The sequence below is a fragment of the Onychostoma macrolepis genome, chromosome 06, assembly GCF_012432095.1.
Source record: "Onychostoma macrolepis isolate SWU-2019 chromosome 06, ASM1243209v1, whole genome shotgun sequence".
In the NCBI taxonomy this organism is placed as follows: Eukaryota; Metazoa; Chordata; class Actinopteri; order Cypriniformes; family Cyprinidae; genus Onychostoma; species Onychostoma macrolepis.
Window position 1 is genome coordinate 48855 of NC_081160.1, and position 18469 is coordinate 67323.

At 41.9% G+C, this 18469-nt stretch overlaps 1 protein-coding gene across 4 annotated transcripts in view; it reads right to left on the reverse strand.

Moving 5' to 3' along the window:
- The window catches only part of LOC131542351 (methyl-CpG-binding domain protein 5-like), a 34831-nt gene that overhangs the window by 11369 nt on the left and 4993 nt on the right, over window positions 1-18469 (reverse strand). For all 4 annotated transcript variants that reach the window (XM_058778968.1, XM_058778964.1, XM_058778965.1 and 1 more), the window contains exons 3-5: window positions 17163-17265; window positions 13878-14058; window positions 5447-7264 (exon numbers count right to left, since the gene is read on the reverse strand). In XM_058778968.1, coding sequence (XP_058634951.1) covers window positions 5447-7264; window positions 13878-14058; window positions 17163-17265 — 2102 coding nt within the window. The remainder of the gene's footprint in view (window positions 1-5446; window positions 7265-13877; window positions 14059-17162; window positions 17266-18469) is intronic.

Consider the following 18469-nt stretch of genomic DNA (forward strand, 5'->3'; position numbering starts at 1 on the left):
TTGTCATTTTCTTTAATCATAGCTATAATTATAATAACACCTAAAATATGTTGCGTGTAAAAAGTGTTTGTTTCATCCACTTGAAGGGTGGGTACATTGTGTGCACATGATCAGGATGGTACCACCTCCGCCGCATTTTGAGAGAGGAAAAACCCTGTTTGCAGGACTATACATTATTTGGATAATTTGTCAAAAACAACAACAACAGTTATGTCTGATTCTGTTGCATAGAACTGAATAAAACATAATTTTGATATTTAATAATATATTTCCTGTCCAATTTCTTTTAATAATAGTGTGGTTATTTTATTGGCTTGTGTTTTTTAAATTCTGTCATTAAAATTGAGTTAAATTAAAGTCTTACAAAACTACTTTATTTTATTGAATAAAATAAATAATTATTACAAAGCAGTTTCGGTTTTCGACCAAGCACATCCAGAATTCTCGGTTTCGGCCCAGAATTTTCATGCATGGCACGGAAGGTTCCCCTGCTTAAACCAGCACATGTCCAGCCCGACTTAAGTTTGCCAATGACCATTTGGATGATCCAGAGGAGTCATGGGAGAAAGTCATGTGGTCAGATGAGACCAAAATAGAACTTTTTGGTCATAATTCCACTAAACGTGTTTGGAGGAAGAAGAATGATGAGTACCATCCCAAGAACACCATCCCTACTGTGAAGCATGGGGGTGGTAGCATCATGCTTTGGGGGTGTTTTTCTGCACATGGGACAGGGCGACTGCACTGTATTAAGGAGAGGATGACCGGGCCATGTATTGCGAGATTTTGGGGAACAACCTCCTTCCCTCAGTTAGAGCATTGAAGATGGGTCGAGGCTGGGTCTTCCAACATGACAATGACCCGAAGCACACAGCCAGGATAACCAAGGAGTGGCTCTGTAAGAAGCATATCAAGGTTCTGGCGTGGCCGAGCCAGTCTCCAGACCTAAACCCAATAGAGAATCTTTGGAGGGAGCTCAAACTCCGTGTTTCTCAGCGACAGGCCAGAAACCTGACTGATCTAGAGAAGATCTGTGTGGAGGAGTGGGCCAAAATCCCTCCTGCAGTGTGTGCAAACCTGCTGAAAAACTACAGGAAACGTTTGACCGCTGTAATTGCAAACAAAGGCTACTGTACCAAATATTAACATTGATTTTCTCAGGTGTTCAAATACTTATTTGCAGCTGTATCATACAAATAAATAGTTTAAAAAAATCATACATTGTGATTTCTGGATTTTTTTTTTTAGGTTATGTCTCTCACAGTGGACATGCACCTACGATGACAATTTCAGACCCCTCCATGATTTCTAAGTGGGAGAACTTGCAAAATAGCAGGGTGTTCAAATACTTATTTTCCTCACTGTATATATATATATATATATATATGTATATATATGTATGTGTGTGTGTGTGTGTGTGTGTGTGTGTATTTTGAATGTAATATGGCAATTAAATGCACTAAATGGGTTTAGTTTTATTAATATATGCAATTTCAGCAATAAAAAGGTAATTTTCTCTAAAAAGGAAACAAATTACTTGTTCATTTTAAGAGACCTGTCTTATTTTCTCTTGTATATTTAGTATTACTCTTTAATAAAGAAAAAAGTTCTTATCTGATTACGCGATTAATCGATAGCATTTTCGGTAGAATACTCTATTACTAAAATATTCGATAGCTACAGCCCTAGTTGCGTGACAGACACAGTGATGATGCTCGTATGTATTTACACACAAGACGATTTCTGACGGGCTGTACACTCCGCTGTGATGTGACCCTGTTCCCCTCACACACACAATTCAGATGAGTCATCGCTGAAACGCCGGTGTTTTGTTCTGTGTGTGCTCGCTGACTGAATTATGCTCTCTGAAGAATTCTCTCAGAAACTTCATAACCGTAGCATCCCCTATACTCCAGTCCTCCAGTCAAGATGGGCAGCAAATACTAGCCTCATTGTTCATTGGATATAGTTGAATTGTCACTCATCTGCAATTAAACCAATTAATGTTGCAGTTTCAAAGCAGTTCCCGCCTTCTGAATGTTTGTGTAATGAACACATCCTTCAGGTGCTGCGAATTATGCGATGCAAACGGCTAAACAGGCACGCAAAGAAGTGCAGCTCCTAATCAAAGTCCCTTTAAGGCAAGTCATGTCACTCGGCGGCCATCTTTGAAACTCCTCTCGGGCATCCAAGTGCAGCTCCTATCTCTTTGAATGGGGAAACATCAAATTCTCCAAAACTGTTCACCAAGCTTACGATTAAATTTCATATTTGAAATCACCAATGAAATCTGACAACTGTGTCATAAATGTTGTCTATTTTGCTCAAATAGCGTAAAAAAAAAACCCGCACGTCTCAGAACGCTGACTGTTTCTATAGCAACCGGGACTTCTAACAGCAGCTGCAGTGAAGCGCTGACTTTACCGATTAGCTCTTTTACTCAGAAGGTGGGGTTTCGTTCAATATAGCGACCATATTGAGCGTTGCATTTTTCCTCGTTCAAAACTAGAGATGTTCCGATACCCTTTTTCCCTTCCCGATACCGATTCCGATACCTAGACTCAGGGTATCGGCCGATACCGAGTACTGATCCGATACTGTGTATCTGGTTATACAGCTATACTTACTAGCCCTGTATGAATTGATACAATTATTTGATGGTGCGCTTCACCATAGATAGATAGTCTGGCGAGTAAACAAAAAATATAATATATAATGTTTGGAAAAAAGTACACTGTTAACATCAGTCAGTCAAGCATTATAAATATATTATGATAATCAAGTATTATTGATAGAACTTTAGCAATTAGAATTAAAACTTGGTAACCATGTATGATTGCATATTAGTCATTTTAACTGAACTTAGGACTGGTGGTGGTGCTTTTTTGGTCATTCAGTGTTTCTGTAAAATGGGGAAAAACTATAAATAATATTGATAAGATAATAATAATCATACTATGAATTCTGCTAAGAACAATATAAACGCACCAAGGGTTAACGAGCTGCTGGATTCATGAATATTAATCACGTTGTCTGCGTTCGCTCGAACTGATTTGCTGAAATCAAAACAGGGATGATAATAGGTGAGCGCCAGCCAATGAGATTGACGTTTGCGCATTAGCTCCGCCTACTACCGGAAAACCCAGCAGTTAAACTGAAGAATTCCAAAGGAGCTCCGTTATTTTGACAGAAAAATACAACAAAGAATATAGTTTACATACCATTCGGAATTGACGCGCTACATGTAAAAGACTCTCTCTCTCTCTGCGTGTGAGAAAAAAAGCAAAGCGACGGCGAGTTGTCCGCTTCACACTAGAGCTTACTGTACGTCAAATACATTCATTCAGATGATCTGAAAAATAGATAGCTTGACAGAGAGCGAAACTCTGAAGCGCTCAGTCAGAGTGTTCAGCGAGTTACAATATATCTGTGCTAAACTTATACATAGCCTCCAACTCACACACTGGCGAGTAAAATCTGATTATTTATCAGCCAGTGGCTAATATTAGACATCATTTAGTCGCCCAGGGTGAAGATTTAGTCGCATACGCAAGTGATTTACTGGCAATGTGCTAGCACGTTTGTACTTCTTCGCTGCTCTAAATAGTGGTTGCTTGTGGCAACACAGCACAACTTCCTGTATTTGCATTCTGAGCAGCGAAGAAGAATTGATTTCCTATTTGTAGCGTTAAGCAAAGCTAGCGCGCATAACTATAGGTCTTGTCTAAGAAAATGGTATCGGATCGGTACATGGGTTCAAGTACTCGCCGATACCGATGCCAGAATTTTTTGTGGTATCGGTGGAATTTCCGATACTAGTATCGGAATCGGAACAACCCTATTCAAAACTATACAAGTGATACGTCTTGGGTATTCTATAGTCTTGTCCTAATGCAGGTGTGGGAGTTGTTATCTATTTTGGAGTGATTGCAATGTATTGTAAATATAAACTTGTTCTGTCGATCAGTGTGATTTCTGGAAAGATCATTCACTGCTTAGAATTCGCGAGTACAGTGAATAACATCGCGTCGGGAGCAGACTAGCAAGATAGCAACAAAAGCAAAAGCAGAGAAGTTTGTATCAAAGTTAAAAAGCAAACACACTAGAACAATGTTTTTGAACCATTAAAAAAAATGTCATCTACTAAATTCGGCTGATGATTAGGATTACTGCTCTAACAATTATTTTAATTTCAGTTTCAACTAAATAACTTTTTTCCTGCTTAGTAGCGATCGTGTCTTTCTGTTCCACTTGATGTGTGTATGTGTGTCATATTTACGGTAACGATGCAATACATAATATCATATTATTGATATTAATAATGAGACAATATCTGTAGTCAATATTGATTAAATGGGACGGGGAAATCCTGCTCATACCCAGCTAGGGAAAAAATGATAAAAGCACTTACTGAAGTGGTATTCTGGAACTGTGATTAAATTAAATAAAACAGCAAAATAACAACAACAACATCAAACAAAAAAAGAGATTACCTTAGATAAAATTTGATTAATATGTACATACAGTACCAGTCAAAAGTTTGGACACATTACTATTTTTAATGTTTTTGAAAGAAATGTCTTATGCTCATCAAGCCTGCATTTATTTGATCAGAAATACAGAGAAAAAAAACAGTAATATTCAGCAAAGATGTGTTAAATAGATAAAAAGTGATAGTAAAGACTTGTTATAAAAGATTCATATATTTAAAAAAAAAATCTTTTTAATAATCAAAGAATCCTGAAAAAAGTATCACAGGTTATAAAATAAACATTAAGCACTGTTTCTAACATTGATAAATCAGCATATTAGAATGATTTATGTAGGATCATGTGACACTGAAGACTGGAGTAATGGCTGAAGAAAATTCAGTTTTGCATCACAGAAATAGGCCTATATTTTAAAGTATAGTAAAATAGAAAACCATTATTTTAGGTTGTAATAATATATTGCAATATTATTATTATTTTTTCTTTCTGTATTTTAGATCAAATAGGCTAAATCCAGGCTTGAGACTTCTTTCAAAAACATTTACATTTTTTGTATTGGGCGTGGGGGGGGTCTCCAACATGAATTTTGCCTAGGGCCTCCTAATGTCTAGAACCGGCCCTGGTCCTTTCTGACGTTTCTGAGCCTTGATCGTGTAAGGATCTTTGCTGTCTATGAGAGGATCAGAGAGCTCACTTATTTGTGTTTCGAAGATGAACGAAGGTCTTACGGGTTTGGAACGACATGAGCGTGAGTAATTAATGACAGAATTTTCATTTAAGGGTGAGCTATCCATTTAACATGTTTGGGAATATTTTGAATAATAAAGGAAAGTTTCAATAAATAATAAGCCTACTACTGTGTGTCCCATGACAAGCATGATGACCCCCCCACCCTCTCAAAAATAATAAGTGCACGATGCCTCTGCAAACATCAGCATGAGCTGGAGACTCCTCACCTGCGTCGGTCGCGGCGTCCGCGGGCAGCATGCAGTTGACGCGCGGCTGGAAGTGAGCGTTCGCGTGACCCATCACGTGATTTCCGAGAGGAACTTGTCCGCTTTGGTTCACGGGCCCGCAGTTTCTCATCGCCGTGGCCTGCATCTGGTTGATCCCGGCGGGATACTGTGCCGCAGACTCCACTCCGGGGCCGTGCAGCCGCTGCTGGACCTGCGCGCTCGGAACCTCGCACAAGCTTCGGCCCCGGGGCCCGTGTGAGCTGTGGTTGCTCAGAGACTGCAGCAGCTGAGCCATCGACGTGCTGGAGGGCAGCCGGGCGGTTTTTCTCATCTGCTCGGCTGAGGGGCAGGGCGTCCTCATAAAGAAAGCGCCATCGTGGTTAGCGTTGGGAGGAAGCTTGCGCTTGCGAAGAGGGTCGCGCTGCTGCGCCATCAGCTTGTCCCGAAGCGCGGCGCGTCCACTCTGGCCCTCGCCGCCGGCCACGATCATGGCGGGGTTGGGTGGCAGCATGGGATTTAGAGCATTGTGGCCTTCGACGGCCCTGCCAGCATCAGACGGCCCAGCGCTCGCCCCGCCGCTCCCCAGCTTGTTTTGATTTGCTAGCTGTGCTTTGGCGGCCGCTGAGAGTAGGCTGCTGGCGGGGAAAGAGGCAGCGTTGTGTTGGTTAAGGATCTGGTTCAGTGGCATTCCCAAGAGGCCCGGGTGCTCCTTCTGCGGGGCGGAGCCCGGGGCCGGCGGATACATGGGGTTGTGCTGAGCGCTCATCCCCGCCAGCAGCTGGCTGGACACGTCTTTGTACTGGTGGAGAGCGTCCGGTTTGCCAGACGGGCTGGAGGGCAGAGCGGGCCGGGGCGAGCTCATGGAGGACCTGGGCGAGCGTGGCGGGACCTTCATGTTGCCGCAGGGGGGAACGACGAAGCTGCCCTGCTCCGAGGAGGTGGAGGAGGAACGGGAGCGCTGCGGAGACGCCTCCATGCGGCCCAAGGCCGGCCCGGACATGTGCACGGGCGAGGTGACGGGCGACGGGGAGACGGAGGCGGTGTGCTGCGTCCTCTGCATGTGACCCACCGGCCCCGGCTTCACCGAGGGCAGAGGCAGGTTACTCGGCAGAGGGACGATGGCGGGGGGGATGTTTACATTCATCATTGGTACCTGAGAGTGGGCGCTGGGCTGGAAAGCAGAAGGGTTGGGTTTACTGGGGATGGGGTCCAGGATGCCGAGAGGGTCCTTCTCGGAGCTCAGCTGCTTGCTCTGCAGGGCGCAGGCGGGAGCAGACGGGGCCTTGTGCGGAAACACGGTCCTGCTGGAGTCCATGCCCGTCGGGTAACTGCACAGGGGCTTCTTCATGATGGGGCTCTTGTTGGGGACCGGAGGGGACAGAGGCATGTTAGTCCTTCCGGCCATGATGCAGGACGACTGGGCGGCGGGCGAGCCGTGCATCATGACTCCGGGAGAAGACAGAGGGATGCGGCTGCTGCTGTGCATGGCCCCAGGACTGCCGGTCCCCTGAAAGCCGCAGGGGGTGTTGCGCACAAACCCATCGGGGCTGCCGAGAGCGTCCGTTCGCGGGGACAGAGAGCCGTCTCCAAAGGCTTGCGAGGGAGGACTCAGCATGCCTCCGTGCCCGCCGCTGACCAGCCTGTGCCGGGAGAACGCAGGGAAAACCTCCAGCTGCTGCGGGCCGCACGGATCCGGAGAGAAGTGCCGCTGCCCCGCCGCCATCATCGCCTTGAACGGGTTCTTACATTCTGGCTGGCCCTCGTGGGTTTTACTCCTTATTGCTCGAGGCTGTGCAGTAGGGGTCACGGAGGTCACACCTACAGGAAGAGAGAGAGCCGCTGTCAATCATTTCCATCGCTCATTCAGTAATGGCTTTCCTAACGAGGGTGTATGAGCCCCTGAGGGTTCGTGCTAAAACTGCCTTGGGTTCCTGAGATCGTCACTGGTTACATTTATTCCCATAGAAAGTGATGCTGTGGCATTTGTTATATTTATCAGTTTAGCATTAGTTTATCTACATCATAGGAACCCCTGCCACAATGCACAGTAAAAGTCATCAAATAATGGAAAAAGAAACGGGCACAAGTTTCAAAAGGGGAAAGATCAGTAGGGCTGGGTATCGAGTTCAATGCTTTTTAGGCACCTACAGAATTGCCTCAATACAATCGAGGATACATTTTTTTTTTTTTAAGTTTTGTCATTTGGTACTAAGTTTCAATACCTAAGGGGTTAAATCTTGTCAATATCAGTGAGCCAACAAGCACGCAGCATGATGTACCTAAATCAAGTGCTGGGGTGTATTCCAGAAAGGAGGTTCAACAAACTGAGTTTTCGGTTTCAGAACAGCTGAACTGAGTTAGTTCAATCGTGTGCACCACGACTAGGAGAAGCCATGATCAATGGAGCTTCGAAATTGCAATTCATCGTGACAACAGCACCCGACAAAAAGACGTCTGCATACTTGTAGGGTACATGACTTTACAAACATTTTTCAATAAATTTCATTCAGTGTCTATTTCAATGCACAGCAGCTTTTTCCCCCACATAGTCTAATGTTATTTTCACATAATTAAATGTTCTCTAATACAACACGCTACATTTCTTAATTAGGGTAATGAAATAAACATTTGACTTCTATTCAGCCAACAGCAAGGCAGAGACTCGTAAAACGGGCTGAGGACCTGCACCAGCACCACTGACAGATGAAGATATGTCGGACAACCCTTATATCGGGGAATTCTTCCATTTCATACAGTAATCGGTTTCATTTTTGGATTATGCGTGTCATCAATGCATCCATCCACACTGGAAATCCTGGACTTCCAGAGGTCGCAGCAAGATGTTATCAAGTGAACGTCATTTAAAAATGGTACCGCTCAAATAAATATCCATGTGGATGAGGCAAAAATAAATAAAATAAAATAATAATAATAATAATATTAAAATAAAAAGGACGTAAATGTAACTCCCCACAAATTAATGCGGCCTTCTCATCTACAGGATCCCGTGTAAAAAATGCATGCCATTTTTGTGTATGCATCATGAAAATATGCACAATGAATGAATGTACCTGCACTGCAAAAAATGCTTTAAATAATTAGTATTTTTGTTATGTTGTTTCCAGTCAAAATACCTAAAGATTCTTAAATCAAGATGCATAAGAAAACATAATTAAAATGAGATATACATAAGATATTTAGTCTTCTTTCCTGGGGAAAAAAGCAAACAAACAAAAAATATATAAAAGTGGTACGGTGAGAAAAATACTCGTTTACATTTGCATTAAGATTATTAGAGCAATAAAAGCATGCATGAATGAATGCATGAATGAAGATCCAGATCAGGTTAGGTTCGCACAGTAAGTTAAGCTATGGTAAGTTACCAAGAGGTTTAGTTTGGTCTTTTATTGGAACCGAAAATTTTCCCTTTTCTGAGGTTAACAAAGTGAGTTTCCAACAAAACACACTTTCTGGAATACACCCCTGGTGACTGGCTCTGGTGAGGCATCCAGGAAACACACTAGTTTACACCGGTAACGTCCTGAGACGTGGCTCACACTTGAAGCTGGAGTGTGTAAGCGTCCCAATCCCTATAGATGTAAGGCTACATTTACACTAGTGCGTTTTCTCTTTAAAGTGCAGTTTTAAAATGAAACCGATCCTCGTCCAGACTAGCGTTTCCACTGAAATTCGGGAGAAGCCGAATATTCACCAGAAGAGACGGACAGCAGCTCGTAAGTGTTGCGATACTTAGTCATAGATCTGTTGTTTAAATTATTTACCTGCTGTTGGGAAGGAATACTTTCGTTTCCCTTCTATTTCTATTCTGCATTTTCGTTGAGGTTTCGTTGTTTGATTGCACTTTCTGTTAATTATAATAATTTGCACCTCGGCTAAGAAGGAACCTGGATCATTTTCAGTGCTCCTTGCAAGCGAAGTGTTAGTTTCGTCTTGAGTTATTTGCACAAGGCTATTGGCTGGGCCAATCAGAAGCCGGCCACAGCTGTTTTCACTGTAGTATGTTAGGCTGTATTTATCAGAGGTCCGAGCGCTGACGCGGAAGCATCAGCGGAAGCGTTCAGCCTCCTTGTGTGAAGACCGACGAGGGTAAAGACCATCGACTTTTTCTGCACGACTTTAACCGAGCAACGACACCGAGCGACACACTTAAGTATCTTTTCTTTTTTCCCCCTTCCCTTACACACTCTCCGTTTCTATCCTCTTTCCTGCCACCTCTATCATGTGTTTCCAAACTATTCCGGTTCTCTCTCAACCACGCTCTAACGTCCCACGCAGACGGCAACGTAATCCTGCTAACCTGCGCCTTATCTCTACCTCCTTCACTACACCTCTTTCCTTCTCTGTGGGTCTCTGGAATTGTCAGTCAGCTGTCAACAAAGCTGACTTCATTTCTGCTTTTCTTTAAAATCCACGCCAGCATCTTGGGCTTGACTGAGACCTGGATTCGTCCAGAAGACTCAGCAACCCCAGCTGCTCTCTACTAATCTCTCTTTCTCTCACACCCCGGCAAGTTGGCGGGTGGAGGCACTGGTCTGCTCATTTCTAACAATTGGAAATACTCAACCCGCTCTTCCCTATGCAATTACAACTCATTTGAATCTCATGCCATTACTGTATCAGCTCCGATAAAACTCCAGATCGTGGTCATTTACCGTCCCCCTAGCCAAATTCTAGCCACCTTCCTAGAGGAGCTGGACGGGCTGCTGTCCTCTTTCGTGGAGGATGGCACTCCACTCTAGTCTTTGGTGATTTCAACATTCACCTAGACAAGCCTTATGCTACAGACTTCCATGCACTCCTAGCTTCGTTTGATCTCAAACGCCTTACCACTACTAGCACGCACAAATCAGGCAACCAACTTGACTTAATTTACACACGCAATTGTACTGCAGATAACATTCTGGTACAACCGCTACATACTTCGGACCATTTCTTCATTACATTTACATTACACTTTGCTTCTCCTGTGCCACCAACCCCTACCAGTTACTTTTAGACGAAACCTGCGCTCCCTTTCTCCTTCCCATCTTTCCTCTGTGGTATCCTCCTCTCTTCCTTCACCCACCCATTTCTCATCTCTGGATGTAAACGCAGCTACTGAGACTTTATGCTCTACCTTAACCTCTTGTCTAGACGACATTTGTCCTCTCTCCTCTAGGCCCGCACGGGCTGCTCCTTCCAACCCCTGGTTATCCGAGGTTCTTCGTGAACATCGGACTACACTCAGAGCGGCAGAGAGAAAATGGCGCAAATCAAACGATCTGTCGGACCTCAGTAGGTACCAGTCTATGCTCACATCCTTCTCTGCTAAAGTCCACACTGCCAAATCCTCACATTTCCGCAACAAGATCGACAGCGCCCAGACATGCGTAATCTCTTCAGAACATTTAATTCCCTCCTCTGTCCCCCTCCACCTCCTCCCTCCACCTCTATTACAGCTGATGACTTTGCCACTTTCTTTACAGACAAAACTAGATCAATCAGTGGTCAGTTTTCACCTCCACGCACACAGGACCCTCACCCTACCACATCCACTGCTAAAACTCCCATCTTTTCTTTCTGTCCACTCACTGAAGCTGAAGTATCCAAGCTTCTCCTCTCCAACCATCCTACAACATGTCCTCTTGACCCAATCCCTCACACCTTCTCCAAGCAATCTCACCCACACTCTTACCTGCACTCACACACATCATCAACACATCCCTACTCACAGGTAACTTCCCCATTGCGTTCAAGCAGGCTCGGGTAACCCCACTGCTCAAAAACCTACATTAAACACTTCTCTTATAGAAAACTACAGACCTGTCTCTCTCCTTCCGCTCATAGCGAAAACACTTGAACGAGTTGTCTTCAACCAAGTCTCACTGTTTCTTTCACAGAACGACAAACTGGATGCTAAACAGTCAGGTTTCAGGAGGGGCCATTCAACTGAGACTGCGCTTCTCTCGGTCACTGAAGCCCTGCGAATTGCAAAAGCCCATTCCAAATCATCAGTCCTCATTCTGCTGGACCTATCTGCCGCTTTTGACACTGTCAATCATCAGATACTCCTGTCCACCCTCTCATCACTGGGCATCTCTGGCATTCCACTTCGCTGGTTTGAATCCTATCTCACTGGTAGGTCTTTCAGGGTGGCCTGGGAGGTGAGGTATCCAAAGCACATACACTGGTCACTGGGGTTCCTCAGGGATCAGTTCTTGGACCCTCCTCTTCTCCACATACACTACATCACTGGGTCCCATCATACAGGCACATGGATTCTCATACCATTGCTACGCTGATGACACACAGCTCTACCTCTCTTTTCAACCAGATGATCCAACGGTAACTGCAAGGATCTCAGGTTGCCTGGCGGACATCTCGGCATGGATGAAAGAACATCACCTGCAGCTCAACCTGGCAAAGACTGAGCTTCTTGTCCTCCCTGCCACTCCGACTCTACAGCATGACTTCACGATCCAGTTAGGTTCATCAACAATAACCCCATCAACTTCGGTCAGAAATCTTGGTGTAATCTTTGATGATCAGCTGACCTTCAAAGACCACATTACAAAACTGCTCGATCTTGCAGGTTTGCACTATATAACATCAGAAAGATCAGGCCCTTTCTGACAGAGCATGCTGCACAACTTCTTGTCCAGGCCCTTGTCATTTCTAGGCTGGACTATTGCAATGCTCTTCTGGCTGGACTTCCGTCTAATACAGTCAAACCTCTACAAATGATTCAGAATGCAGCGGCACGACTGGTCTTCAACGAGCCCAAAAGAGCCCATGTTACACCTCTCTTTATCTCCCTGCACTGGCTACCAATCACGGCTCGCATCAAGTTCAAGACACTGATGCTTGCATATAGAACAACCACTGGCTCAGCACCCGTTTACTTGCACTCTCTATTAACAAACTACATCCCTCCAGAAATCTGAGATCTGCTAGTGAGCGACGCCTCGTGATACCATCACAGAGGCGCAAAATCACTCTCTAGATCATTCTCATTCACCATTCCTGGCTGGTGGAACGATCTTCCCACCTCTATCCGGAATGCTGGATCCCTGTCAATCTTCAAGCAACAACTGAAAACTCATCTCTTTCGACAGCACTTGACTTCATCCTAAACTTAAAAAAAAAAAAAAAAAATTATCTTTACTTATTCCTTCCTTTGGTAGTTTGTATTTATTTGAACAATGTCTGAGACTTGGTGTTGCAAGCACTTCGTATGTCTGATTGCCTCTTCAAGATTAATCGCTCGATGTATTCCCCAATTGTAAGTCGCTTTGGATAAAAATGCATGCCATTTTGTGTATGCATCATGAAAATATGCACAATGAATGAATGTACCTGCACTGCAAAAATGCTTTAAATAATTAGTATTTTTGTTATGTTGTTTCCAGTCAAAATACCTAAAGATTCTTAAATCAAGATGCATAAGAAAACATAATTAAAATGAGATATACATAAGATATTTAGTCTTCTTTCCTGGGGAAAAAGCAAACAAACAAAAATATATAAAAGTGGTACGGTGAGAAAATACTGCTTACATTTGCATTAAGATTATTAGAGCAATAAAAGCATGCATGAATGAATGCATGAATGAAGATCCAGATCAGGTTAGGTTCGCACAGTAAGTTAAGCTATGGTAAGTTACCAAGAGGTTTAGTTTGGTCTTTTATTGGAACCGAAAATTTTCCCTTTTCTGAGGTTAACAAAGTGAGTTTCCAACAAAACACACTTTCTGGAATACACCCCTGGTGACTGGCTCTGGTGAGGCATCCAGGAAACACACTAGTTTACACCGTAACGCCCTGAGACGTGGCTCACACTTGAAGCTGGAGTGTGTGGCGTCCCAATCCCTATAGATGTAAGGCTACATTTACACTAGTGCGTTTTCTCTTTAAAGTGCAGTTTTAAAATGAAACCGATCCTCGTCCAGACTAGCGTTTCCACTGAAAACTACACGAACGAAAATGCATGTTACATGACCATTCAAGCACACTATAGCATCATGCTAAATAGCAGCTAATGCTCAGTAAATCAGTGGAAAATGAAAAGAAATGATCCTGAGCTATGCATTTTAAAATGAAAATGCAACTAAATATTGCCTAAAATATGTGGAAACTGAAAACTATTCTAACTTTATGAAAACTTGTACTGAGTTGTTGTGTTGTTTACAATTTGTTCCTTTGTGCAGTGGCTCAGGAGTCTAAAAATGACCACAAGCTGAAAAAATTAAACCAAAGGTTTTTGAGGTAATGTGTAATGTAATCTAGTTACAGATTTCATAAATTTGGAATCGAAAAAAGTATCGTTCAGGAACCGAACCGTTCAGGTATCGGTACCGATATCAAAAACTTTTGAGCGATACCCAGCCCTAAAGATCAATGATTCTTCACTTCTCCATAAATGTTTGTCATACTTGTGGCTCCACTGGGACTGGTGAGCGTCAGGGACGGAGGCGGCAGCTCCATGCTCTTATGCAGCGTGGCCACTGCGATCAGCTTCCTCTTGTGGATGCAGAGCTTGGTCACATCCTCATCAGCCTTCACGTCCTCCGCAGTCCTCTGCTTCACCACCGCACCAGGAGCAAAATTGAAAACCTGAGAAAACAGAAATTTCAGACCAAGACTTGAGTGTCGACATAAAGTCAGCTTTGTTTATTTGATGTGAGATTTAGGGGTGAGTAAATCTCAATGACAGCACACTGATTACAGGAAGTTAACCTCGCATCCAAACAGGCCCGTTTCTCTATAGTATGCATGAAACAAGTAATAAGCAGCAGTATTTATGAAACAGCAGACATAAAATAGCTAGGCCTAGATGGCCTACTGTTCCTACTGAAATTTTGAACTCACATGAGCTCAGGAGAACCATCCTATACGGCAGGGAACATTAACACCACAGCTCACATTATAACACCAAACACAGTATGTCCAAAATACACTGGAGCCGAACGAACGGTTTTTAGGGAATGCATTCATTCATACGACTGCCCTTTTATTTCTCATGTTTTCTTCATCCTTCATATAATACAAACAGCTAAATGTCTATTTGATAAACATTTATATTAACTCCTAATACAAATAAGTATAGAACAGGGTTCCTCAAATCTTACCCTGGAGGGCCAATCCGCTGCAGAGTTTAGCTCCAACCCTGATCAAACTCACCTGTCTGTGATTTTCAATTGATCCTGAAGACACTGATTAGCACGTTCAGGTGTGTTTGATCAGGGTTACAGCTAAACTCTGCAGGAAAGTGGATCTCGTGGGCCAGATTTGAGGATCCCTGATATAGACTGTGGATGTCAGCCTTGAGTGACTGTAATGACACTTAAAGGTAAGGTAGGCGATTTTGGAAAGGCTAGCAATAGCAAGCTAGCTTTGACAGTATAAGATCCCACCTTCCCTGCGAATCACTCTCCAAAGCCACACCTCCTCCAGAACACATGACCGCGCACAGCAGAGGATAACCAGCGACACGCTGAGAGACGGCACAATAACAACACCTTCCGTTCTCACTCGCTCTGCAATGTCTGCGCGAACAGGGTGCGTGGATTTATGCCAATACGTACATTGACAGACAGGTAGAACAGCCTATCGTAGCCCTCGGACCGAATAATCTGATTGGTCGAACATTTTATGGTCCTACGCCTTCCACAGATGATATAAACACATTTAAATAAATTTAGACCACTTAACAGTGATTGTTATCGGTATGTGAAGATACTTTCAAAAAGCATAACAATTTTTTTTTTTTTTTAACCAACCACCTACACTGCCTTCAAATACATGATAATACACTGATAATTCAGTATGAATTACTGACGGATCAAAAACACTGAGGTGAATCCTTCCTTCAGAAACAGTTACTAATTTCTCGTGTTTTTGACACTGGTGGCATAACTACAGTATATTCACAATGAGAATTCACAGCGCATACTTTTGCTGCATACTTTAGCAGCACAGAGACTCATATACTCAGAGGGTCATGTTGCGGTTTTATCGCCTGTATTGAATCCGTCTTTCTGTACGGTATGGCGGCCTGGTTTGGTCATCTGACAGTAGTTCTTAGATCTCCGCTGAACCATTTGGTGCATACGGCAATGAAAGCGTTTAGTCTGGGGGATTACCCCAATCTTCAGTCTATTTTTAACAAAATTATTTCTAAACAGGCAAGGAAAATGACTCTGGATGCTTCTCATGTGCTTTATCCAGAATTCAAACCACTCCTATCTGGTCAGTGTTTTCGTACCCCAAGGTTTAGATACGACCGTTATAAAAACTCTCCTGTTCCTCTGGATACAAGGCTGTTAAACTCCGGCTCAAAGGACACGACTGTGTGATTGTTTATGTTATTGATGTGGGTGCTTTTGTTACGCAGCTTTACCTGTATTGCCCAAAACAAATTTCCCTCAAAAGGGAAAAATAAAGTAAATATGATGATTCACATATTCATTCATGCATTTGTCTCCTTTCAGCATTGATTTTTATGAGGTTATGTAACACTGACCAGAGCATGAGTCCTGAAGCTTAGACCTAAAATACTAATTTACACTTTGCAATTCCTGGCATACTATGTTTGGCTCTGAATCATTCATGTTGTGTTCATGTTGTAATTCTGGGACTCCAACACAAAAGAGCATTTGTTTTTTTTGCTAACCTGCTCTTAAACACCAGGTAAAAGCAGAGCTGTGGCTGGTCGCTTTTCATTTCCGTCAAATCCAGTTCAGCGTGGGGAAGGTCACGAATATCATTAAAGACTTTACCCAAGTATACTTTATCCAAAATATACATTTGTTTCTTGTGTGTTCAAACTGCAGACACATACAATCAAACCAAATATTATTCAGACACCAGATATAATTTTTGACATTCTTTTACTGTGCAGGACACTGTAGTTCATGTATGTAAGTGAGGAGAGCAAAATAAAGTAAAGTGTGACATATTACACCCATAAATTCTTCATACAGTGGACTACCAGTAAAACTGATAAATAAGTTAAGTTTTGTAAATATTTGGGAGCAAAAATTATTCAGACACTTTGACCTAACCTTGTTTTGCTTAAGTGTTTTTTTTTTTTTTTCTTTAATTGCTAATGTGATCTTTTTACACACAGACTGAACAAATTGAAGCATTGCTTGGTGATTGGTTGAGCTAAATTGGTATTATTAATTGTGTTCTTAAATTTAACAGCTATTCAACCGAATTCATTACATACCTTTCTATCAAAGTTATCTGACGTTATCAAGATCAATTTGTTTAACTCTGAGTTCTTTCATATTTTATTACTATTTCCTAAACTATAGCGAATAAACGGTGATAATGTGAGAAATGCTGAAGGTGTCTAAATAAATTTTGGTTTGACTATTGCTTTTTTAATTTCTGAATTCAAGCACTTTAAGGACCTTGTGTGGACCCTGGTAAGTCTATAAATCGCACTGCAGAATAAAACAATAATAATACAAATTTTTTTTTATATATATATATATATATATATATATATATATATATATATATATATATATATATATATATATATATATATATATATATATATATATATATATATATATATATATATATATATATATATATATATATATAACACAGCAAAACAGATGTAAGATATCATTCAAAAAAAACATTGGCTTTTGGAAAGACGTCCAGATTGTATGAAATGGGCAGCCTGAAGTCTGAGTACTGACCTTGTGGAGGATGAGTGGACACTCCAGGCCACATTTACAGGTTCCGTCGGTCAGCAGGTACGACTTCACCTGCTCGAGGCAGGACAGCACTGATCCACTCGGACTACAAACACACACACACCAAATAAATCACAATTACAGTAAAGACAGCAATCTATAAAAATAATGTTAAACCCTTTCTACAAATAATTGGCTGTCTGGAGAACCACATGAAATGCTCCAGACGAGGGCAGCTGGCTTTGGATTGGTAACTTATCAGAAACGCTCGATGCGAGCAATTCAAAACCAATTGAAGGCTTAAATGTGTAGGTTTTAGTGATATAGTGTTGAAGTGGTTTTCTAATTATTTGACTGGAAGGACTCAATGTGTGTCCATAGATAATTATGTTTCTGCTCCTTTAATAGTGAAGACAGGTGTTCCTCAAGGATCAATTTTGGGGCCGATTTTATTCTCTATTTATATAAATGAACTTGGTAAAAAAATTGAGCCTGCAAATGTACATTTTTATGCAGATGACACTATTCTCTACCCTATGGCTCCATCTTTAAAAGTGGCAATGGACTCTTTACAGAATGTTTTTAATTCATTTCAGACTTCTCTTGACAACTTAAAATTAGTGTTAAATGCAAAAAAAACTAAATACATGATTTTTACACGGTCCAGATTACCATTAAATGATTTTATGATTCAAACTTTAAATGGTACACAGATTGAAAGGGTTGTATCCTACAAATATCTTGGTATCTGGCTTGATGATAAGCTGACTTTCAGTTCTCATATCGATAGTCTTTTAAAGAAACTGAGACCAACGCTAGGTTTTTATTTTCGTTTAAAAAAATGTTTCTCCTTTGTTGCTCGAAAACGTTTAGTAGAAAGTACTCTTTTATCAGTATTGGACTATGGTGATATAATTTATATGCATGCATCTCTGAATGTTTTGAAGAAATTGGATGTAGTTTATCATGCTGCTTTACGATTTGTTACTGGTACAAGTGTCCGTACACATCACTGTAATTTATATGAAATGACAAATTGGACTTCCTTGTGCTTAAGGAGAAAAAAAACATATGTTGATTTTTATTTTTAAAGCTTTAGTGGGTAAATTACCACAGTATATATCTAGTTTGTTGACATACTGCACAAATATTTATAATACCAGATCAACAGATAAACTTTTACTTAAGATGCCGATTTTTTTATACAGAGATGAGTCGTTCTGCTTTTTCTAATTATGCTCCGTGTGTGTGGAATGAGCTTCAAGGTAAATTACATATGGAATCTGTACCATCTATTGCTAAATTTAAAA